The sequence below is a fragment of the Calidris pugnax genome, unplaced genomic scaffold (assembly GCF_001431845.1).
Source record: "Calidris pugnax isolate Ruff unplaced genomic scaffold, ASM143184v1 scaffold316, whole genome shotgun sequence".
Taxonomy (NCBI): domain Eukaryota; kingdom Metazoa; phylum Chordata; class Aves; order Charadriiformes; family Scolopacidae; genus Calidris; species Calidris pugnax.
The window spans coordinates 673,218-698,905 of record NW_015091194.1 but is presented as its reverse complement, the minus strand read 5'-3'; the positions used below and the strand labels follow the sequence as shown (position 1 = coordinate 698,905).

The following is a 25,688-nucleotide window of genomic DNA, read 5'->3' as shown; positions in this document are numbered from 1 at the left end:
TTTGCTTTTCAAAAGATTACAACTAGATTTCAGGATGTTAACTGTCAAAGTCATTTCTTTGCCTCCATGGAGATTAGTATCGCCTTATTTCTTTTTCTGAAAGCCATCTTCTGGAAGTTCTCACTTTCTAGAAGGTCCAGAAAACATTACCTTATTAAAATGGAATAGCTATTTGAGAAATAGCCCCATTTTCTCCACTGGAGTTAACTGTAGCATAAGATAACACATTTAGAATATGAGGTTTTCAAAATGCATTCTATTGGTTCAGAAATAAGTTTGTCTCATTCATTTATTTTTGAAATGCCTACCATCTAGCACGAGGGACTTATGGACCTGCTTTTATCTAAGTTCTCTATTCTTTTATCTGCTTCTTATAGACTTCACTGATTACTTTCTCTCTACTACTTACACTCTTATACTTCTCAAGTAATGGCTACACAAACAATAATTTACAGGATTTTTCCAAGCAGTAACTGTTTTCATCCTCTTTAACAGTAATTAAAAAGCAAACTTTCCATCCAAAATCTATTCCACCTGTTCTTCTCTTTATGTCTTTTATAACTTGATTTTCCTTCTATCAAGGACTGTTACCCAATTTAGTGAAATAGAATTTGGAATTCTGGTATTAACCAAAGTAGCGTTCTCAACTTTGGAAGAAAGATTGCATAGGAAATAATAATAAAGAAATATATTCTGTGTTGATAAACACAGAATATATAAACACGTTCACAGGACTTCTGTTCCACAGAAGATGTTTACAGGGCAGGAATCAATCTTATTTGGATCTTACACACTTCAAACAGGGGATTGTGTTTGATCAGAGAACGCCAAATATATCAGAATAATTAATATGAATTAATATGACAAAAGTCAATCCACACAACACTGATATAGAAATGTAATATGTATTAGAGCTACTCAAAAATTTGTTATTAATCCCCACAAAATTCCTTTGGGGTACTGCATGTAGGGGAAACTAGGAAGTGACATGAGCTGACTTGTCAGGGTCCAAACCAAGGTAAAGGCAGAGCACATTCAGCATCCAGGGGTTACCGGGAACCGACCCTCTGCTCACTCTTCTAGGTCCTCGGACACCTCAAACGATAACATTATCTTCTGCTCAGGGGAGCGGCGTGAGCAGAAGTCATTTTATCATTTAAGTCCAACTCTAAAGCTCATTGTAGGTAAGCTTAAGCAAGATTTAAAATGCACACAGACACACACCCCCACCAAAGCAAGATTAGACTGTGATTGAGGCAAAAACCCCAATAAATTCTAATATATGACAGATTCACGGTTGGTTTTGCTCTGCAGATCAGTTATTCTTTCTTCTGTTCCTTTAAACTGCAGTCAGAAGCATACATTGCCTACGAGGAGGAGACCTTTGTGATAAGATGATATCAAGGGATGTTGTGACACTCCTGATTAAGAATTACACAGTAAGCAAACTGTACAGAAATGCTAATTTTCCTCCCCCTTCTCATCACTTACCTAAATTATTCTGAGTAATACAAATGATCTTTATTAGCTTTAGGGCAGTTTATTCTCATTCTCTTACGCCATTTTTTTAAAGAAACCATATTCCTGCAGCTGATTAAATTGACTATACGTGTTCCTTAACAATTACTTTTGTGCACTATGTCATGTTCACAAATAAACAAACAAACAAAAAAACCAAACCCCAAAGAACAGCTACTCTTCTACAGTCATAGCCAACTACCCACCAGCAGCAGAGGATGAATAACGTTTGCTGGAAACAGCCTTTCTTCTCCAAGTTCTTCTTTGAATCACTGATTTCTGAGTATTCCCTGTAGTTTTCAGTCATCATGAAGCGATGCTGAAAAAACCCACGGAATTGCCCAACCCAAAGAAGACAGACACAATTTTCTCCACTTTGGCTGGAAAAACTATAAGGCTACTTTGTGACGAGGAAGTACCGGTTGACTAATAGAGCATGGTTTTACAAAATCTGTCTTTTTCTGACCTTACATTTATCAAGAGTGAGTCTCAGGATGCAATCCAGCCAGGTATCACTGTACCTACCAGCAACGAGCTGATGTACAGAAGGTTTCTAACAAAAAAGTTCTCGGCAACCCATTCATTATACTTAGCAACATCAAACAGGGAAAAATAATTAAAAAGCTCCTATTGAGCACCTAGAGACCTTAAGCACAGACAGGGGGTGAACACAAAGACATGGTATTTGGTTATAAGAGTCACACTTCATCTTTTTTTATATACATACTCATACACATTAAAAGCTATTACAGTACATTTTCTTATTTTCTTCCTCCCTTCTATTCTGGTCTGCGAGGGTTCACACTGAACACAAAGACATGGTATTTGGTTATAAGAGTCACACTTCATCTTTTTTTATATACATACTCATACACATTAAAAGCTATTATAGTACATTTTCTTATTTTCTTCCTCCCTTCTATTCTGGTCTGCGAGTATGCATATAGTATGCATATTCAAATATACTCAAAAGAGTTACATAAAGTTCCTCGATTGAAATTTTTCAATCCTCAGATGTACACGTATGTGGAGACTACATATTTGAAAAATAAATTGCCTGAATAAATTCCATTATGTGTAGTAAGAGTGAAAACGTCATGCAAATGACATGATAAACAGGAACTATGCTGAGAGACTATTTGTACTGTGCAAGGTACGAGCAGGGAAAAGCTACTTTCTGGCCCTTAAAACCGGTCCATCTGAAAGGCATCCAATCTTCCTTACAGCATCTTTGACAGTACTGGAACTGGCACTGACTTTTATATAAATCTCTTCCCCATACATTTCGGTATTACATTTCAGTTATTCAGACATTACATAGAGCTCAGAACTGAAGATTCAAAGAAAATTCTAAAACTAGAGGGTCGAAAGATGTTACAATGACCCTATGTTGGAACGTCTGATATACCGACTGCTGACCACTTTCCTGAGTAGTTACTGTACTACATTATAGTCACGTTCATGGCTATTAATATTAGCAAAAGTTATAATACGACCATTTTTTTTCCTTCATCAGTACCATGTACTAATTGGGAAGCGTGTTGGTGTCATTCATAGAAATGTAGGATATTCCTCCTTCTATCCAGGTCTTAAGTTAAAGAAAAATTAGAAAATTTGGAAGGAGCACAAACACACTCTACAAGTTTCCCTGTCTTTCAACCCAGTTTTACACAATTTTATCATGACATCAGTTTTTCCCTGATTATTTAGGAATCGGATTCATCAAATGATGAAGTTTTTTCGCTGTAGGTTCAAATTCACCTCAAGCCTCTATAAATCAAGATACTGTTATCATATAAGGACATGGTAATGCAAAAAGATTAAATGATATATAAATCGCAGGTACTCAAATCAGCAAAAACATCATCTTCAAAGAGCAAAAGTCTGGGATTAGGAAAGCCCATAGAACAGAACAGGGATACACAGCTATATTTTCAGTGACTAAATGGAGAATTTCTGAAGACAGTCTAAGCAACATCCTTTTGTAAACATTTTTCCATTAAGATATTAATTATCAACCTGCTTCCTCCTGCTTCCAGCACATATTTATTCTCTAAAGAAGCTGGCCAGAATATTGAATTATTAGCAAGAGTTTCAGAAGATGTCCATCAGCAAATCACACTTACCTCCACAGGTTATTTTCAGTGACAATGGGATCACTTGTTCAGAAGACTAAACTGCTCTGGAAATCTCACTTCCAGAACACATTTTATTTTAAGCTTTTGTGTGCAGGTTTATTAATTTTCATGGACACTATTATTCAGTTAAATAAAAAGTAAAACTTTCTTCCTTAGAGTAACAGAATGGACCTCTCTGGTACGAAAACTTGCTTATGCAGAGTGTACACTAAATAAAATAGGATCAGAATTAGCTGTGAAAGTTTCTCAAAAGAACTAGGGAGCCTCTCTTAAGCACTGAAGACAAGAAACACTCTCTTACAATATCCAGTGAAGACACTAACAAAAACGCTCTGAGAACAGACAGCAACAAACATCTTTGGAAATCGCTAGCTGTTCTTGTGACTGCAAGGGTTCCATTAATTTTGGATGGGCACAGATTAGTACAAGTTTACATGGAAGCATTTATGTTCTGCTCCTGTAACAGGTGAACCTCAAACCATCTACGGGGATAAGATGAACAGTGGCTTTAAAATGTCATCTTTATTCAACATATTTTCTCCCCGTGTATTTTCCGAGTCATGTCTATCTGCTTGCTTCATTGACTAGATTTTTTTTAACTGCCATTAGCACTGAAGAGTCAATACAGCTACAAAAGAAGGGACCGGACTCTGCTTTGCAGACATATCATCAACAAAATAGCCAGTTAAGTACCATTTGCAAAACGTTTATTACTAGGGACAACGTGAGGCAAAAAGGACACAGCTTTATTTTCAAACCCCAGGTTAAGTTAGCATTATAGGCAATTAATAAAAATATCATATTTTTATGCAACTAAATTTGACCTCTAAAGCCACGGCAAGACAGAAAACATGGGACCCTTTCATGTCATTTTTGCAGTCATTTATCTGACTATAACCACACTTTAAAGCGTTAAGGTCAGCTGGTCATGAAGCATGAGCTACACTTCTGACTAGCATGCACCACATTTGACTTGAGAGTAAATAAGGGACTGACACTCCATTAACCTTCACAAGTACAATTATTTATCAAAACAGTTAAAAGAGTACCCGACAGAGAACTGATAAATCTGGAAGCGGAAAAGCGAAACTGTAACAGAACAAACCGATCCTTTGCAAGTGATGAAGAGCTATTTCCTACCACAATTCCTGGGGCAAGTCCTCCAGCTCATTTTCTAACACGGTCATTCATTTTAAAGGACCGTCCCTCCGTTCTCATTGATTTTGCACAATCCCAGAGCTTTTTTGCTCTTTTTTATTTCCATCTTCTTTCTTGGAAATAATATATGCTAATATCCTGTATTTATAGGCATCTTCAAACACTTTCCTCGGAAAGATATGCAGAAAATTCAGAAGAGGAGTTGTGACACATTTGGTCGTACCTACTCTTTTGTGCTTGTATTTATAGGCATCTTCAAACACTTTCCTCGGAAAGATATGCAGAAAATTCAGAAGACACATTTGGTCGTACCTACTCTTTTGGTGTTTAGTCACTTCTAGTTTGAGCACAAAGACCATGCCTGTTCACAATGCTCCTATCTGGTGAGCTGACCATCATCTCCCTACCACCATATAAACTTTATTTGCTTTATTACAGGACCTATGATGGTTTATTACCATGTGGTCCTCAAATTTTCTTAATTCTGTACGACTTCTATAATATCCTTATGTTGTGAAATTCTATCTGTCTTCCTCACTGAAGCATGAGGTCGAGCTGTTCATCAGCAAATGTCATCTGCCATCAATTACTTTCACTTTTTGACTGCAGTAGCACTCTGTACTTCCAAAGAAGGGGGGGATTGCCCAAAACCTTCCACTAAAAAAGAGACAGAGTGGAAAGAAAAAAGTAGGTTTTTTTCACATGGGGAAAGGAGGAATGGGAAGCAAAAATCGGTGACTATTTTTTGTGAAAGAATTTAAAATTTTTTTTTGAGTTTCAAGTGTTAAGCTATTCATCCTACCAATGGGGAAAAAATACAGCCCCAGACTAACCAGCGCAGAGATGGAGGGGTCCAAGTAGCACATCACAAGATAGGTACACATTAGACAACTCCCTTGTGCTCGCTCACACCCCCCCAGGAAACGTGCGCTGCGTGAAGACTCAGCTATGATCGACCAGAAATTTCATTCATGGTTGACATCTTGCCTCGCACACTGGTTTTTCTTTGGCAGTAAAGCACATCCCTTTATTCCACTGTAGCCTACACTGGTCTCCAGCCTCTCTCAGATATACAGATGATAAGAAATCACCTTGTATTCACCATAAATGTTGTAGTTACCGTAACAGAGCTCAAAAAAAAAACCAAAAAAAAAAACAAACAAAAAAACCCAAACCAGCAGTGGTGTGCAGCAAATTAACTATATTCCTAGTCTTCGCTCTCCCTTTAAGATCAGTTCTTATCTTACTGCTTTGTAAAATGCATGAAGTTCCATGCCCACAAACAGCTATGATTTCCAGATGGCTCATACACATACCTTCTTTCTGGTGGTCACAAGACAAAGTCTCCAAATGTAAAAATAGAGAGACAAGGGAGAAAGGATTGCTTTAAGGGGAATGTGGCTTTTCTCTTATTAAGTATCCCAAAATACAATAAAAAGAAAACTGTTGACTGATATCGAGGTGAATTTCTACTAAGTGTAGAACTTAAAACTGTAAACTTCCCAGTAATAAAGTGGGAAGACCGACTTGATAATTCCTCTTCACAGAGGATTTATTAAATCCATAGAATACAAAAAAGCACAACCCTCATGATATCAGTTACCTTATTTCAGCTTGTACAAACAGTGGATTCCTTAAAGATCATAATAGGAAATGGATTTTGATTTTAAATCTGTTGCATGCTTTACCTTGTACATATGAAAATAATTATGTTCAGAGGACTGAGTACTTTTTAAACGTGACTTGGATAATTGATATCATGAGGACTGATGTTTATTTTTTCCCCACTGACTTCCAGATCAAATGTCTTACATTTAAAAGATTTCCTCCCTGCCAACTCCTTGTCTTAGAAATTCACTCTACGACCTGAGACTCAACGTTTTTTCTACATCCTCCCCATAAGAAAAGATGCTGCAGTCAGACTTCACTGGCAATTCTTTTGAGATGCAAGAGATAGATAATCCATTTTGCTATTCAACAGCTATTTAGTCAGAGCTCTGCAAAGCTAAGCAGCCCCAAAACTCCTCTTCTGCCAGTGAACTCAGCTAAAGGCAGTGGCACACAAAGCTTTCCTTCAAATTCAAAAATTAAACCACAGCTAACTAGACTGACTAGTACCAGAGAGGATGTAACTGCATGTTCATTGACAAACTACTCAGCCCCATTTACAAAACCACGACTGGGCCACCCTGAGTCTGTTTTTACTTGGAATTAAGAGTTTTTCAGCAGCATCTCAGATGCACCTGCCGCAGACATCATTGCCATTAATGGAAAATCATCTGTTGTTAAGCAGGAGACGTAGCTGTTAAAATGTAAATGATTCCACTACTAGTAGTTTCTTGGAAGGAAAAAAAAAAAAAAAAAAATCAGTAAAGAATGGTTAGAAGAATAAGGTGGAAACAAGAACTCCACATACTGAGAGACAGGTTTGAGAAGAGGGGATGTTGTACCAGTCTTGAAATAGAAAAACATTTCCTGAAAAGAGGAACTACATTTCTCTTGCTGCAGTGGCTACGACAAGAATTAATGAGCTAAAGCTGAAGCAGAAAAGATTGGAGTTACACATTAGGAATAACCTTCTAATGGTAAAGACAGCAACACCCCGGGACAGATAGATAGACTGGGAGGTTGTTAAGTCTCCTGCGCTGAGTATCTTCAGGAAGTTAAACTATTATCTAACAGAAATGACATTGGTACAGCTGATCCTGGGATTGAAGCTGGGGCTGGATGACCTCTCACAATCCCTCTCAGCCCTACAATTCCATAAAGTGCAGGGCTCACATATGTTGAGAAAAAGATGGGCTCGTTCAGTAGGGGCTCTATAGATCTGTAAGGGACTTACTCACTAAGCTGGATCAAGGGGGGTTTTTTGTTGTTGTGTTTTGCTTTGGGTTTTTTTTTTAATTTTATTTTATTTTTTCAAATAAATCAATAGGCTTGGGCCATTTTCCAAAGATGTGATTTGGTAAGTTTCAAGCCAAACCTCTCAAGCTTTACTCATGAGATAAGTGCTAAACAATAAGCCAGATTCATCAAAGCTTTATAGACTTACTTAAAAGAAAAAGAAACTGATTCAGCCAACTCATTTCAAGCCAAATCAGGCAGTTGAAAATCTATTCCTGAGATTTGGAAAATCTGTCTTTTTTTAAATTATTTTAAAAATATGTTTCAAGAGTCCCTCTTTTGCAGGGGCCTCAGGCAACTCTGTCAAGAATCTGTTTTCTTCCAGTCTGATTAGGAGCAGTATGTTTCTCATGTCTACAGGAAATAGTTAAAGTATGTGTATTTGTATATATATACACCTACATATTTTTACATATATACTTACATACATAAATAACATAAGGATTCAAGAATTTTCTATCAAAGGTTTAGTTATTAAAGCAGTGGGTTTGCTTTTCAAAAAGATTAATAATGAATTTGCTGCTTTACTAAAAGAAAAAAAAAATAAACGATAGTACTGGACGCCAATGTACTCCATTAATGCACAAAGCTAAAAACCTGCTCTCAGGCAGGTTTATAAGCCTATCATAAAATCCACAATACTTCTTAGTACTGTCCCTTCCAGTACTTCCCAAGGGGAGGTTAATTCCCATGTTTCTTCAGCTCTTGGTATCTCTTACCAAGAGAGCTAACACGTGGGCCAAACGAGCTAGTTTTTGTGTACGCCCTACAAAAATCCTACTGGAATAACCAAAGTTTCAAACAAGGCACCAAAGAATTATTACTAGGAGAGGGGAGGACACAGACCTGGTGTTATCTAACAAAGACAGGCCATGGTGATGACTGTGAATGGCGGGAATGGCCTAGTTCAGCACAATAATGCAGCTTCTAGCATCCCACATCCAACTGTTGGGCTGGAGAAAACCTGGGCTGAAAACGCTGCATCCATTTCTATGCAGAAGCAGAGAAGAGGCCTCCATGCTCTTCTCCCCATACAGCTTGTAAATTCACTGGTAAATTCAATTCCAGCTGCTGGAAGTTGTTGGTGCAATAGTGATGAGCAGACTTAGCCCTGTAGACCATTAGGTGGCTGCCCCTCTAGCCCTGTATCAAGGATTTACTGTAAATGTGTATGTCAAAGTGATGAGAAAATGTTCAAAACCTTGCCACGCTTTCTTTTTGTTTTGTTCTTTTCAAGGAAACTACTTCTTCCAAGAACATAGAAAGACCATGTGACTTTGAACTGGAAAACCTGAAAACATCAGTAAGCCTACCTGCTAATGAGCAACTTGCTACTGAAATGAGCTCATTAGCTTTCATTTTTGCTGGCTGCTGATCGATTCATGAGCCACTTACGCAGCCTCTGTAAGCTGTACATAAATTATCAAATGCATTGATTTCTAAAAATAATAAATCAGGAAGTCAGTCCTTTCCATATCTCTAGTGTAAGTGCTTAGCTCAATGGCCTTCAAAATTCATCCACAGAAAACAATGATAACATCGGTGTTCACAGACACATTGCATCTCAAATGGCAAATATTCTACTGCAAAAATAAGCTTTGCTGGCATCTGAGAGAAGTGAATAAAAGCTTGCCTCTGAAAATGTTACTTACAAAATGTACAATACAAAATGCACAGAATTTTGCATGAATCTGTGTAGGTGGCAGCTCAAGAAATTCACAGTGAGGAACAATTGTCTCAAGCAAGGAAAAATCCAAGCTAGATGATCTTAAACTCCTTTTCCATCTCAGATCATTAAATTTCCCTACCCTTCTTCGTATGACTGAAGCAGTGAAAGTTTTTTGACGTAAAAGCATTTTCTCTTGTGAACTGATAACCTCAACAACATTAAACAAGAACCTGCCAAAGACTAAAAGAATCAGCAAAACAAGAGGAAGGGAAGGATGCCTTCACCCAAACATGTAGCCATAATATTGCCATTTTCAGAACATACGGCTGTCTCCAATGCTAAGCTGGCCAACCTGGCTTCACCTGGCCTCCCAACTGCTTATAAAAATTTACAGCAAAAATTAGTCCTTTGGACATGTATGTCTGCAAATTTCAAAAGCAATTCATAACCCTGATTTGCAATAATTTGCCTAAGGTCATGTGGGCCTTGATTCAAAGCCTATTAAAGACAAAATAGTCTTTCTATTGACTTCAAAGAGCTTTGGATTGGACCCACAATGAATCACTGCATAGTAAACAGAAAAATCAGGAACAGAAAACCTGGTCTAAGGAAGAGATGTCATTCTCTCCTCCGTTGCCTCAGATGGAAAAGATGGGAGCATGACATTTATTTCCCCCGTTGCGTATCACGGCTGCCAGCCCAATGAAATGGCTACGGCCTTTCACTCGCTTAGCCGTCCTTCCAAGGAGCATTTTTTAATTCTAAAAATCCTCCAGTAGTGTCTAATGCAAGAGCCCAAGTACATTTTGGTGGTATCTTCATCACCTTGACCCTCAGCCCTACTGGGAGCGCCAGCGGAGAGCACGATGGCCACGTGCCCCAGTGGAGGACGCTGCCAGAAGAGCAGCAGGCTCTCTCCTGAATAACAGTAAGTTTAGCACTAAATGCAATAACAATAAGGAGTTAAAACGTGCAGACCAGAGAACATTGCTTAATCCCAGTTTACTGAAAGGACATGTCATTTTTAGAAAGTTGTCCAAACAACTGTCTTAATATTCTACACCAAAGTGGCTATTAATCAAACAACAAAGGCCCAATTAACACATAGCTGTTGTCACCTTGATGTTAAAAGCCTCTCCCTTCCCCCTTTCTTTCTTTCTTTTTGTCTTTAATGTTACAACCTAACCCAAAAATGCCTCAGGGCCCTACAGGGAAAAAAAAAAAAAAAAAAAAAAAGACAAGATAGAGGGAGGGGAGAGGGAGAGAAAGTGGGGAGGGGAGAAAGAGAGAGAGAAAGAGTCTTAAATACCATCTCTCCTCTAGGCAGCAATTTCCACAGATGAAGAGGTCACCACTGTTTAACAGTGTGCTGCCACGTTAATTTAGTATGACAAGATAAAGCAGTAATCTCTGCTCGAAGAGGCTGTAAACCGCCTGCTATCCAGGGACATGCTCGAGTCGATTTGCACTGTATATCACTTTATACAATTGCCGTGACAAAGCCCCCTGAGTTCCCTCATGTAAATCTCTCTCTCTCTCTCTCTCCCCCTCTCAACTTCCCTGCCAGTCAGACGGCATCGGATCCGCCGTAAGCTCTGCAAACTTCACGTCTCATGCATGCCAACGGACCCCCAAAGCTCTGCCCCCCGCCCCCCCGCCTCCTCCTCCAAGAGAAGATGTTTAGGACTTTGATAATCCATTGATCCCACTTCCATATCGGCTTGTAATTTTCAATCTGTCGTGTTAAGTTGTCAGAGAGGGCGATTAAACCGATGTTTCATGTTCCGAGATTTGCGTTCCTGGGAATGATAGTTTTCAAAGCCTTTCTTGCTAGGTTCTGCTTAAAGATTATCCCTAAGAAAGCTGATGTGAATATTATTACTGGCATAAACCTGGTAATAAAACCATAAAGTGTTTTAGGTAAAGACATTTGAGAGATATTCGGGGTTATAAACATAAGAGTTTAAAGCTGGATAGAATTTGGAGTGCTTAAAAAAAAAAGGAAAAAAAAAAAAAGAAAAAAAAAAAAAAGGAAAAAAGAAAAAAAAGCGCGCCCTGTCAGGCTGTGGAGTTTTCTCAGCATGAAGCAAAACAACATATGTAAAAGGGAAAAAGGAACTCGCATGTCTATGTAAAATAAATATAATTACAGAATCGCAGAAGAGGGCAGAGGAGAAGACTGACCTGTGCAGTTAGACGGGAACGAAAGGAAGACAGAGCATGTGTAGCATCGTGGTCATGATGCTCTCTCAAATAAAATACAGCGACAGCTATTTCAAGCAACAGCTAAGAAAGCTGCCTATGTCTCCAGCAGCCTGCACAGCTGAAAACATGGTCTTCTTGTTGGGGAAATAGGGTGAATTTTGTGCAATGTGTTGCAACTCTCATACGCCATACCGCATCTCCAGAACATGCAAGTTTTAAATTATGGCTCCTCTCTTATTTCACATTTAATTTGTGTCGTTTTCCTATGGCCTGCAGGCATGATACAAGTCACAGCACACAATATACCAAATCCAGTGCCAAAATGTGAGACTGCGCACATGTATATATACCCACTTTCTGGATTAAACATAGATGGGGGCATAAATAGAATTAAAACAAGCACAGCAGACAGGTTTCTACAGAATAAGACTGGAACTTAACTGCAGTTTCTTAACTAATACATCGCTAGGTCTATCTGCTAAGCCTGTGCATGGCATTTGGACTTGCCAGTACTGTTATAAAAATGACCAAACAAGGCTAAATCAAATCTTTCAGACAGAACAGGTTACATAACACTGTGTCCTCTTTAATGAGTTAAATTTAATAATTTGACATTGGTTGCAGCTGATAATAAGAATGACGAATGCCTTATTAAGGTCCTAAGTTTCTAACAGTAATTGAGAAATTTAAAATGGGGAAAACTACTGGAATAAATGCCATTTTTCAATATCGAGAGAATCTTCTCAAAATAGCCTTTTAAAGGCATGCTGGATTGCTTCTTTTTTCTGATTCATGTTGCTAAACAACACATTTCAAATTGTACATTTAAGTGTAAAATTGATTGTTTGAACTTAACATCGCTGGCTGGGTATGCAACAAAAGGTTTGCTTTTAGGGAATACTCAATTCTTAAAACCCCACTAAATACCACCAATGTTGGTTAAAGTTTGCTAGAATATTTACACCCCCCCACACACAAAAAAGATGAACTCGACTAAACATGGTTAATTCTACAAAAATACAAGAGAATCTTTATACAGTAACTTGTGATATTTCTTTAACTCCACCGTATACTGTGAATGGGATTATTCTCACCTAATTTTAGCCCCAAATTAGACATCTAGCTGAAACTAGTCATCAAGGCTCCCTCTATAGTCAATAGACAAGCACTTTCAGAGGGTTATTCATATTTCTTGTCTTAGATGCTTATTTTAAGATTGGAAAGGTTGTTCTAGAAGGGTGGTTATCTTTTTCCATAAACTGTGAAGACAGCCCAGACACCCAACTTTTCTGTGCCTAAACTTTGGTGAACTGAACCCCCACCTCACTGTAGGGCATTCAAGATCCCCCGTGACTTTGAAAATACTAGTAGACTGTAGACCATCATGGATGAAGGACAAGTATAATTTCCATTGTACTAGTGTATAAATTAAGGCACAGACAGGAGAAGATCGCCAATGATAAATCAACAACTGGGAAGCTGGGAATACAGTCTAATTTCATCTAGCAAAATGAAAACTCGCCATTTTTGTTAATATTTATGAAATTAAAAAACAACCATTTGTGGTATTTTACAGAGCAAAATAAAGGCACAAGCTCTAAGTATAAACATTAAGATTTCGGTCAAATTACTTTGCCCACATGGAAAACTAGGGAATTCACTGTGGCCCTGTGTCAATATATTACCCAATACTCATGTTGACAGCTTCAAAACTGAAGCTATGGTCTCTGCCCAAAAGCTAAGTTTACACTAGCCACAAGCAAACAGGAAAAGTACATCATCTACCACAGACGTATTCTTTGCAGAATTGAATCACTCTATTTTCAGTTCTGCTCGGAGATATATAAAATCCTGAAAATTGTTTCCCAATAGAATTTATCAAATTGGTTTAAAAAGGATTTAAACAAGTCATAGCTGTAACTATCGTGAATGATCAACCTGCTCTCCTTCATGCTCTACGTGCATTACTGTTTGTGTCAAGACAATAAAAATCTAATAATAACAATTTTTAAAAGGGTATATTCAGATTTTATGTTTATAAAAGTAAGGAATATACCATGGACTCACACCAACCCCAGCCAGACGTAGGACACAAACTCAAGTGAGTTCTGTTTTGAGCTCTGAGATGCAGAATGCTTTTCCCAATAGAGCTAAGCACTATATAGCAAATACTCACAAAAAAGCAAATTCTCTGGCCAGGCAATTCACTGTCACTCAAAGCTTCTTTGGTTGAAGTTATCCAACTACAGATTTCTAAACTACAAGGAGCAACAGCTGAGCATATCACACTAAACTCCAGTTGTAACTATGAAGAAAAATAGGCACTTCTAAGGGTGTGATTTCTCTGTCCTACTTAGAAGCTATGTTAGGACAAAATGAATCACACTCTGCTGTTCCCTATTTGTTTCCATTAACCTTAAAGTCAAACCTAAAGTTATCAGCTTACCTCTGGACGTACACTTTCTAAACATTTAGTCTGTCCAGTCCTCACCTGTGAATCCCCACCCCAGAAGTGCCATCGTGATGGACAAGACATTGCATTTTGTGACCATGTTTGTGCTAACTTATACCCAATGTAAGAGAAAGCCAAAGTGTTCTCTTAATGTTCCCACAGACTTATAATCAACATACATTTACTATTCAGACTGTTGTCACGCACCATGAAAACCTCCCTAGATTAACTAAAAATTACACCAGAAGCTAACTCTCTCCTACAGAGTCCTACATGCACTCCTCTCTGCATTTTGCATGGGGGTGCTCAGACCCCCAGACCCTGGGCAGCCAGGTGCCAACCTCGGCGAACGCCGGTGCCTTCCAACACAGATGGATCCAAACCTGAGCAACCCTCCCGATTGCAACTGCAGCAGTTTAAAAAGTAAAAGGATGAGAAAGAGGGAAGTTTCACTCACAGTTTCAGAGATGAGCCATGTACTTGAAATTCAGTTTGAAAATCAGCATAGAGGAAGGTGTGAAGCACGGATATTTTGTATTATTTCTGGCTAACAACATTAATAAGCAATGCAAACTTCCACTTCTGACACGACTTAGTCTACAGCTACACATACAATCTACTGCAGTAACTCAGACTTGAGATGTCAGAAGGATTTTACCTTTTGCTATAATATTTCTTATTTTGTATCATCAAATTCCAATCCTACAAAAAGCTATGTGCAGAAGGAGTTATAGCCAGTGACCTCTCCTTCCCTCCCTCTTGCTACCATCAGCATTAGGTTCCAATCAACCAGATTATTTTGCAGGAACAGGGTCATAAGCTAAGCATTCTGGGGCAGGAATGTTTCTTTTTCTTGTCTCTATAAAAATAAATCATGCTCTGGGTACAATATAAATAAAGATAATAACAGTCTAATGTTAGATTTTATTGGTCTGTGTTTTGGACAATCTGTATAATTTGCCTTTTGCCTATACAAACTACAAAAAGTTAATCTTTATAGTCCTTTTTCTGCTTGGGGTAGATTCAGTTTTAAAAGCATAAAAAAGAAGGATGCTGAAGCAGACTATTCCCGTGCATAATGACAGTCTTGTTTACACCGCTCTGGCAAAAATTATCCTTAGTTAAACTGGACACAAACTCCACTCAGGTACAACCATTGTCTATCTAGTGACATGAAGCTCTTAGGACTCATTGAGTCTACTCCTCCTTTGCAAAGAGCAAAAATGCCTTATCTGGGCAGACAACTGCACCTAAACTGGAAAAAGAAACAAAGAACTTGAGTGTTAAAGAGAATTTGGAAATAAGGCTGCCCAACTTATTTCGGCAAGCTCGCTACTCCAGACATAAAGGACTCGTTTTACTTAAGAAAGTTTGTTTTCTCCTTTTAATTGTCTTGAAAGGCTTTGCAAAATTGGTTGGTTCAGAAACATTGCAGCGTGTCAATCTTCTCCCTTAGGGAGGTTTCTGCACATGCCTTCGGAGGTAACCCGTGCCCACAGATGCCCATACGTGAGTAAACACATGTTGAAATCTGTAGTCTCTTTTACCACAGGTCCTCCTCCTGCCACCAATCTCCCAAGAAAATTAATAAATGCCTTTATTAGAGGGGAGAAGGTGGTGATATTTCACTGATATACTCAAGACAAGAGGAAGCAGTTAGCTCCATGAAAGAAAACAAACATGACTGGATGCCACGGTACTTGAAATGCTAGCGGCTGCCTGAAGCCACATTTTCATTATCACCCCAACCACCACTACTTTTGGCGAATCTGCAAAAGCATTAGCAAGAAAAATTAGAGAAAGAGAGCTGGCCTTGGCACAACTAAAATTTGTATAACCTGAGAAAGCAAACTTAAAGAGACAAGGCAAAAAACATGCCAGAGCATTCCACTCAGCCATTAAAAGGACAGAAAACAAAGAAACTCTTCAAATTGTTACCGCAATGGGTAACACCCTAACTATGGACACAAACATTTGATAGTGAGAGAAGAAACTGTAAAACATGAGTATTGTGAATGTTGAGCGTAGCAGAAGGTTCTGGCCCTTCCAGGAGCCAGAGCTGATAATCACAGAGATTCCTTACATCCCTGAAATCTAAGAAACCATGACCAATACTTCACAATGCACTTCAGTTTTGGTATATCTCTACTGAAAGTAGAGCTGCATATCAAAAAACAACCATCCTCTAGCTTATTGACATTCTGTCCAAGCAAATAGCACAATACTTTCTTTTACTGTGCAATGTCTTCATATGAGCTATTTACTAAAAGGCTTTAGAATGGATTAAATAATAAAAATGACCAAGTTAAATACGACTACAAGCAGAAGAAGAAAATGGGCAAGGCAGAAAAAAGGTTTTCAGAGGACAACTGAAAGCAGACAGAAAGTGATGGAGTAATACTGTTCTTATAAAGCTGGAAATAAGATAAAAAGCCTCTCACCTGCAGTGAAAAGAAAGGGAGAAAGCCACACCAGTTGCTCGGAGGAAGTAAGGTGGTTATGAAAAGCGTATGGAGCAGACAGACAGCACACAGGAAAAATGTTCTGGAAGTTCTAAAATGAATGGGCAACTACGGAAGCAAAAATGATTCAAGTAGGTGTGCAAAAGGAGAAGTCTGCACTACGTAGGGGGCAAAATATCATCAACAGGTTCTCACGTGCCTTGCCTCGAAGCACATAGAAACATAGAATCGTCTAGGCTGGAAGGGACCTTAAAGATCATCTAGTCCAACCATCAACATGTCAGATAAGAGTTTGAAAATCTGGTATGCTGCTCTCTCTTCTGATAGTGGTTACACTGCCAGTCCAAGGCCACAAACTTCTTTCCAGTGCAGAAGTTTGGCCAAAGGACATAACTTCATCATTTGAAAGGAAAAGCATGAAAATTTAACTACATTTCTGTTGCCTTCTCTTTCCAGGACCATGGAGAACTGGGTGCTCAACTGGCAGCAGAGTTTCTGCCTCACTAAAATACCAGAAAGATTCACTATCACCAAAGAAAAGGCAGCACCTCAGAATAAATTTGAGTGCCCCAGGTCCAGACCTGGACTGGGGAAACTATATGAAGTCCTCAGCTACTGCTTGAGTTCAGTAGGATGGAGATACCATAGATCCTACCTAGGTCATGTCACAGACATGCGGAGAGTAAAAGCTGTATCAAGAAGTAGGAACACTTAAATTCAGTCTCTTTACATTGTTGCTATAAACTAATCTTGCAGTCCTGCTGGGGCTTGCTCCATACCCTGGTCTTCATCACTGCTCCTCAAATTGGTAGCTTCAAAATTGTGTTCCAAATCTGTGGTTATCTCCTGCTTCCTTCTGGAAGACATCGTTATCCCGGTCTTCTGGGTACTGGCTGCAATGTGCTGCTGTGGGCACCTCGCTGGGCTTCCAAGCCATGAAAGCTGCACACACCGCCAGGCTGACCTGGCAGAGCTGATGCCAATGCACTATTTCCAGTAAAAACGTACAATCCTCAGCGAAATCACCTACCAGATCTCAGCGAATGTGTGTAATCCCAAACCGAGCTACTTATTGAAGGCAGTCTGGATCGCGATATAAATTTGGAATGAAAAAAGCATCTCCACTATGGATGTCCTAGGGCAGATTACTTTGCTTAGAAAGATAAGCAAGTTTTTTTCTTTACAGGCTAAAAGATTTTATTTTCATAGTGCACTCTTTTCTCTTCATCATAAGAGAGACCACCTGGTTGAAATATTCCAACTGACTGTAGGTTTTATGGTTTTACCTATCTTTTTTTCCTGTGGATTTTTTTAGCTATTCACTCGAATTAGATTTCACTAGTATTTATGCAAGAAGCTTAAATGAAGATATTTTCCAGTATGAAGTCAATGAATTGATTCCTAGGCATATAATCACTTGCAAACAATGGATACATACAGTTCCCAGCACTTCTATAAAACAAAGGTGTTTACTTTTCTGTTGATTATTTTCTGCTTAACTGCATTCAAATGAATCCATTAAAAACGTGACTGCTTCACAGTAAGATGATCTTCAGCAAAAACAAACAACTGCTGTTTCCACTTCTCTTCATGGCCTTTAAAAACTACAGTCATCTGCACCCTGTATTTCAGGCAATTTATAGATGATAAGTCTGGTCTTGATTTGTTAATTTTCTGGTTTAAATTTAGTTCTAACCTTCCTGCCTGGGAAAAAAATATATTTTCCTACTTCTTTACCTACTCGTCGTCCCCTAACCCACCTTTGGGCCTTTCAGAGTGTGATCAAAACACCAATGGGTCATCTCAAACTTCAGCCAGTCTTTCTGACCATTGACTTCAGCTGGAATGGACAACCCCTCTGGCTGTCCCTAGCCACAGGTAAGCAAAACTCACTGCATTAAGAGTGTGACAGAACAAACCAAGAGAAGTTCCATAAACTAGCATACTTATCCTGCCTCACCTGAAGAATGAAAACAGATTTTTTTTTTTTGTTTACCTGCCCTATATAGAACCTTCACGATAAGTAGTTTGCAAGCAATTAATAAATACTATAAGCACGACTTACATACATAGATGGGACAGGACTGGAGAACCAGAAGACTACAGATCATGACAAGGAGGACAGGGAGGTTGTAATAGCTTAAAGATTTTGTCAGGCAGACAGCAAGAGGCATCAAAACTTTTTCTGGCTGCATCACAACTGATTCTCAATAACTGCATAGAGTTTTCTAGGGTCTGGACTAAATGATGCACTAGGCAACTTCTACAGCTTTTGATGGGTCCTGGCTCATTCTTCTTTATTTGCTCCCTTTCCTAATAGCCCGCAGAGTCATTCTCTGAAACGGCGCAAGTGTACAGATTGAAAAGATCAAACTCTGATACAAGCCTGAAATTATATCTGTGGAGACTGCTTTCATGTGCTACTTTTGTGATGACATTTATAATGCAATGTTTGTAACAATGCAATTTCATCATCTTATAAATATCAATTTACCATCAAATGAGGAAGGAAAGAACATTTTAAAAAAAAAGATAAATCCAAACTTACCACCGCTTCTGCTTTGTTTTAATCGAACTAGTCTTGTTCAGATAAGCCTGTCTATCTCTTATAAAAACAACAGTTTATAGTTTAAACTGTGAAATTGTGTGTGTGTGTGTGTGTTGTAATTATGGTGCCTGCTAACAATTTCATACTGCCACATTGCACATATGGCTTCCAAGCTAGCTTTATCTGAATCTTTGTGAATCTATTCTCCGTGCTATTAAACTGAGCACATTCCACATCGTTCAAAAGTAATTACACTTTTGTCTAGAGTGTAGGAGACTGCTCTCCCCAAACAATGAAATTCTCATTATTAGAGCTGGCACAATAACGGCACTGGTGTTCACAACACTGTGCATTGTACCATCACAATAACTTATCCTAAGCTTGATGCACAAAGGTACACTGGAAATTAAAATTTCTCCAAAACCACTGTGGGTTTTTTTTTTTTTAATAGGCATTCTTTAGCTCAGTATAATTAGAGTCCTATTTGACTTTTTAAAAAGCTATATGCATTCAGATTTCCATTCTCTTCGCAACTTCTGAATAGTAGCTAAGTGCTCCAGCCACATGTTTTTCTGATCCAAGACTATTCACACGCTGACGACCCCAGACCTACAGGTGAAGTGGAGGCCAGGGTGTACGTGGTAAGAGAATTTCAAAAGCAGCATTATCAACCTTTTGATATTGCGGACAAGCGGAGGAAAAGCATGAAGCAATGTGTCGGTAAGCTCTTTGACCAGCAGTGCTGTTATTCTTAATATAACCAAAACTTCGTAATATTATTGCCAACTTACAGAGGAGTAACTTCATTCACCACAGAAATCCAGCATTTTTTTTAGTGGGAAGCAATAAAGCTACTTAACGGTGCACTGTAATATTTCCTATCCATTTAAATCACTGCTGAAAATGAATTTTAAATCCCACTGGAAGTGCAGGGAAAATGTGGGCTAGCGGTGCAGTCACACAGTTTGGAACAACTGGACAGTGGCAGAAGTTACACCTTACCAGTTTGATCTTTTGGTCCAAAGTTTTTTTGGTTTTGATTTTGTGTTTTTAATATCTCTTTCAGCATTTGATCGATATTCTACGGTTTAGAAGAATGGTGGAATTTGACCACAGTATCCCATGCCCAGGTATACCCCAATCAGTGCTTTTAGCCTTGACATCTCTTATTTTCAGAAATTAGCACACAGACACGGCTGGTGAGATCAGTAGTCTTGAGAGGGAGCAAAAGCAACATGGTAGGGTAGACAAATAGAAATAAAAAAAATAAACCCTCAAATAAATAAAATAAAACCTCAAAAGAGGTATTGACTGGTACTGTAATCCTCAAGTGTTTCCCTGCTAAGCTTATGGCCTGCTATGAACGTCCCGAGGGGACCCTCAGATATATTTTAAGTCAAATGATACGTCTTGTATTTTCTTCTGAGCTTTTGGGTTAAGTCTGATAAATTATTGTTTCTTTTCTTGTCAGTGGAAGAGCTCTCCTACTAAGTACCTAGTTTCTTCTATCAAGAGGAAGAGAGTTTGGGACAGAGTTACCCCTGCCTTCCACAAAACCTCAGAATGGTTGAGGTTGGAAGGGACCTCTGGAGGTCACCTGGTCCAACCCCCTGTTTAAGCAGGGCCAGCTAGAACCAGTTGCCCAGGATCCTGACCGGATGGCTCTTCAGTATCTCAAGGATGGAGACTCCACAAGCTCCCCGGGCAACCTGTTCTTCTGCTCAGTCACCCTCACAGTAAAAACCATTTCCTGATGTTCAGATGGAGCCTCCCGTGTTTCAGTCTGTGCCCACTGCACTGACCTTCCTTTGGCTGCAGCTCCAGCATCCTCAGAAATACCCTGTTCATTTCGATGGGAAGATAGCTTTTGCAGCTTTTTGACAATTTTGGTCAGGTTTGAAGATTTCTTTAAAGAATTTTGCCCTCCTCTTATAAAAATTTACCCAGCGTTCCGAGCTGCGCCTTGAAGTTGGCAGTTGTTACAACTCGGGGAGATTTTCAGAAGTCCAAGTTGGGTAAACTGTTGAGTTATTACTCTGTTGCAATCAGCCCTTTACCTTAAGGATCCCAGGATGTCCCAGCTGGCAGGACTTGTAAAAGGAAGCACAGCTGGAAGCAACCTATGAAACACAGGGTCAATTAGCAGCTAGAGAAGTGAGGCCAAGGAACTGATTCTCACGGTTGAAATTGTTTTCCTAACAGCCCCTTCGTGACCCAGCGCTGAGAGGCAGGAAAGAAGAGACAGGGATGGCCGCGGTGATGAGAAATTCAGCTACAGACTCTACTGATGAGACAAAGCTGTGTCATTCCCTGTCTTTTCCAGATCCTTCGGCTGTGGTTTTCTTCTGCTGAGATTGTTCCCTAAGCCAAATGGGTATTGTAAGCTACATGTAAGCCAACGCAGGGAGATCCCTCTAGATCTATACAACATCCATCTAAGAATCCCTCCAGAGAAGGGTCTTAGCCAACGACTGTGCACAAAGCAGTACGGTTTGGAGGGGTGCACCAGGGTGACACACTACATGATCTACATGAGATGGGATATTAGGAAAAATTTCTTCACGGAAAGGGTTATCCAGCATTGGAATGGGCTGCCCAGGGGATGTGGTTGAGGCACCATCCCTGGAGGTGTTCAAAAGATGGGTTGACATGGTCCTCAAGAGTATGGTTTAGTGGTTTTTTTATTGCCTATTTCTTATTTATTTTTTTGTCAGAGTTAAGTTGACAGTTGGACTAGATGGTCTTTAAGGTCCCTTCTAACCTAGACAATTCTATGATTTCCAACTGGCTGTGTGTCTGATCCTGCCCTGTTGGATGTTGGAGAGATCCGCAAAGGTGTACCTTGCTAAGGACAGCGTGTGACTGCAAAACAAGAACTCCACAGGCACTTGCAGACTCAGTTAGTGGGTGTAGCAGTACAGCTGGCAAGCTTTTAAGAAGTGTGAAGCACACTGCTGGAGCTCCATCAATAGACCTGTACTGGACCGCTCTGTGGTGGTGTGCGCACACGTGCATACACCTGGACTTGCTTCCCAGAGACTATCAAAGAGCACAGAATGTCAATTCAAACAGTATAAAAATGACCTCTGTAACACTACCGAAGTGAATACCCTTTGGCAATGACTTGTGTAATTGCTAACCACCCAAACTGAAGTCATCTAAAAGTTGTCCAAGCACCAGGTTCAGTAATTTCCTTTATAATTACATACCACAACAGCAGAGGGAGTGATTATGTATCTTCTACTCCTTTACGCTGATCACTTCCTTCCTTCTGGACACGCATAGGCTACATCCTTTCTGACCTACCTGGATGATGATTTCTACGAAATCTCACTGAGAGATATTACAAAAACGTCCCATTCATACAAACTGGCAATTTTCTTAAGTCTGTCAAGATCAGTCCTTACTACCTCCCCCAAACATGCTTCAGGTAAGCCTACAGCATCTCAGCACTACAGCAAAACTGCCCAAACCATGCAATAATTCAGCACCTTGTAGTATAAAGAGACAGAACACACAGTTTTGACAGCACATTAAATACAGCCTTCATATTAGGAAGTCACAGTAGATGATCAGCTAAACTTCTTGGTCTTAAAAGCTACAAATGAATAAAGAAGTTAGTTAAAACCAATTGAAGAGCAGTTAAGTGTTTCAGTGAGGTGTAGTGAAAGTACTTATGCTGGATTCCTTCGAAGGCAATGAAGTTTTATTTCATTAAGCTCCGATTCTACACTACTGGTGTCATCACAAGTTTATCTATTTACTTAAAAGTCGTCAGAACCAACCCCTTATCTTCAACGTACTCTCTTAAAATAGGCCAAAATACAGCAAAGCCGTACACCAGTTGCATACCCTAACATCCCATTGGCTGGAACAGTATATTAATGAATTACATCTCCATAAAACATATGATAAAGGATGAGAAGTAAACAAGCTAGAAAAGGATAGTGGCATGTCTGCCCATAAGTAATTTTCCCCCGTGATGTTCTTTCTTTCTTTAAAGTTGCAATAACACAAAATAAAACTAAATATTCCAAGCCGCTGTTTGAATTTAAGCATTAGACCAAAAAGGAAGAAAAATGGATTGGGATCACTGAGTTATTTTGTCTAGGAGAGCAGCTCCAATGCCTATCTAGTGATTTGGTCCTATGAGAAATAACAATCCTTAAGGCTTTTTACTTAGGGCTTGTTACATATGCATAATGAGCTGTAAGGGCTTAAATACCACTGCGGAGCTGTTGCAGGCTTTTAGGAGGGTACACTATCACCTACTTTGCAATGCCTTTTTAAAAGCCTTCAAATATGCAGGTCCATTCATTATCTTCACTTAAAGTGAAACTGTCACTGCCCTTGTCGAAGCAGGGGACTAACAGAAAAGTTACAGTCAATTTGTAAACAGGCAAGAGCTGCGTACGCCTGTTCACAACACTCAGCTTTGCCCAGGTGCCTAAGTCCTGGGGTTTCAATGCCCTTCCCTGCACCTTCCAACCGTTATAGAAATGTACAGTATAGTTGTAGAAATGTATACGTTATAGTTATAGACACGTACAGTACTCTGCATGAAGGGCCCAGAGATGTCACTGTCACAACAGGGACACTGTGATACCAGTGAGGAAACGCGCCGTTGCTTTTTGGTTCTTTTTGTTTGTCTGCTTTTAGATAAAGCCAGCTCTGGGCTTCCAGAGGGCTGCTAAACGTAATGCATTAAGTGCACTGTGTCGTTTGTAAAGGGGACAAAAAGGTGAGAATTCACAAGTGAAAAAGTGGCAGGCTGATTCGATTCCATAAGCACAGCCAATTTTCATGCAGGTATCTGTGGCACGTGAAATGCACCATCAGACGGTTTTTTTTTTTAAACCAGCAAAATCCAAAGTGGCTTTTTTTACCCTTTATACAGACTTTCATGCCTTACTGTTGCACAAACTTGGCATTGGGGTGATATTTCAGACACGGTGCCAAACCCGACTCTCACTTAGGGCGCTCCAGACCCGTTCACTGTTTGCTGAACGCCTGCGCTTCAAATCCACGTCGCCGTGGCTGAAAAATGTGAGCACCTTAAACGCCAGCAGGCAAAAAGGTGAGGGAAAGAGGAGTTTGCACCGCAAGGGATGTAGCGTTCGTAGGGGAGGGTAAAGGCAGCGCGGTGAGGTCAGAGCTTTCACATCATTGTGGCGTGTTCTGTAGGGGTAACCGTGCGTTTGCACACCCCATCAGGTACAGCTCTGGATGCCAAACTACTGGAGAGGCAGAATTCAGAGAATGGACGCAAGCACAATAGACCATTAGCCAAACCTACCATTGTGTTGTGCTGAGAAGTGGGAGTCCTATGGCCACAGTTCTCTTGCGTCAGCAGAGAAACTGGCTGAAATTCCTCAGAGTGAGGCTTGTTGGGAAAACTCACATGCAAGGGAAGGTGAAAGGCTGGGAGCCCGTCACTCTCCTCTTCTCCCACTTTCTGTCTGCTTGTCACCATGGCTACCTCTCCATCTGCTTCCCCATACGGAGAGGCTGGTCGCTTGGAAGACATCCTGGAAGGAACAAAAGAGGAGAAAATAATGAAACCTCCAAATAAATCCTTAATGCCGTCATTGTGTGGTTAGGGGCCATTGTAACAGAAATGCCTTTTTTGTGCTGGCAGAGAGCAGGAAACCATCCAAATACCACTGCAAAGCATACACAATTGGGAACAATGGCCAAGCAGGTAGCAACAGAACAGTGGCTTGTTTGTTGTGAGAATAATACACTAATATAGCACTTTCTTGTATTCTGGCTTCTTAAACATGAAAATTCACCTAAGAAGACTGTATAATGAAATGCAATTCCTTTAAAAAAAAAAATACCCATCTGGTTTTGCATTTGCAAGAGACTGTAAGAAGATAGAATGTGTCCCGATATAAGCTATTGTCAACTTAGCTTTTAAGGAATAATCACCCACGTGTATTTGACCATAACTGATAAAAAAGCAAAATAAAATAAAATAACTTGCTAGCAAGCCAAAACATCTATGTTTTTAAAACTTCACCAATGCGAACAACATTGCCTTACAGTCAATGTAAGAATCTTTTCAGGTTTGTAGATCTGGGATAGTTAAGCAATTAAACATTTGGACATTAATAATCTAATTTGACAACACAAATTCAGGGTTGTACTAAGTCAATGAGGATTTGCTGTCGAGATACCCTATACTTCCTACCTACAGCCAGATCAGGAAAACACACGTGTAAATGTAATTTGCACCTACGTCTATAGAAGAAAGGATACAGAAGGAAGGTAAATAGAGCACACGTTGTAAAAATCATACACAAATCTTGACTTAAAAATCAGGCCCACATTCTGAATTTTTTGAGACTGCCTGGCAACACTGTTATGATAGCACGTGTATATCCTCAACTTTTAGAAAGACCAAAAGAATCCTTATGTCATTGGAAAGTCCAATTTTCATCCAAAGCAGGAACTATTGAAAATCTTACAGGACAATCTGAACCCAGAACGCTTCTGGCTTAGTCTTCAAAATAGAGGGGTCCAGTGAAGTATTAAAATGCAGACGACTTCTGGGATTAATTACAGCAACATTGTTCATGAAAATCAGGGTATGTGCATGGATGGCATAATGGGCCACTGTGCAAAGCAGGGG

General features: G+C 39.5%; 1 protein-coding gene across 5 annotated transcripts in view; it reads right to left on the bottom strand.

The window, feature by feature from the left end:
• SOX5 (SRY-box 5) overlaps window positions 1-25,688 on the bottom strand; it is a 673,706-nt gene that overhangs the window by 244,340 nt on the left and 403,678 nt on the right. For 2 of the 5 annotated variants that reach the window (XM_014959574.1, XM_014959576.1), the window contains exon 1: window positions 24,351-24,581. In XM_014959574.1, coding sequence (XP_014815060.1) covers window positions 24,351-24,581 — 231 coding nt within the window. Of the gene's footprint in view, window positions 1-24,350; window positions 24,583-25,688 lie in introns of those variants that run through there. The other 3 variants (XM_014959575.1, XM_014959577.1, XM_014959578.1) reach the window with 3 other exon arrangements.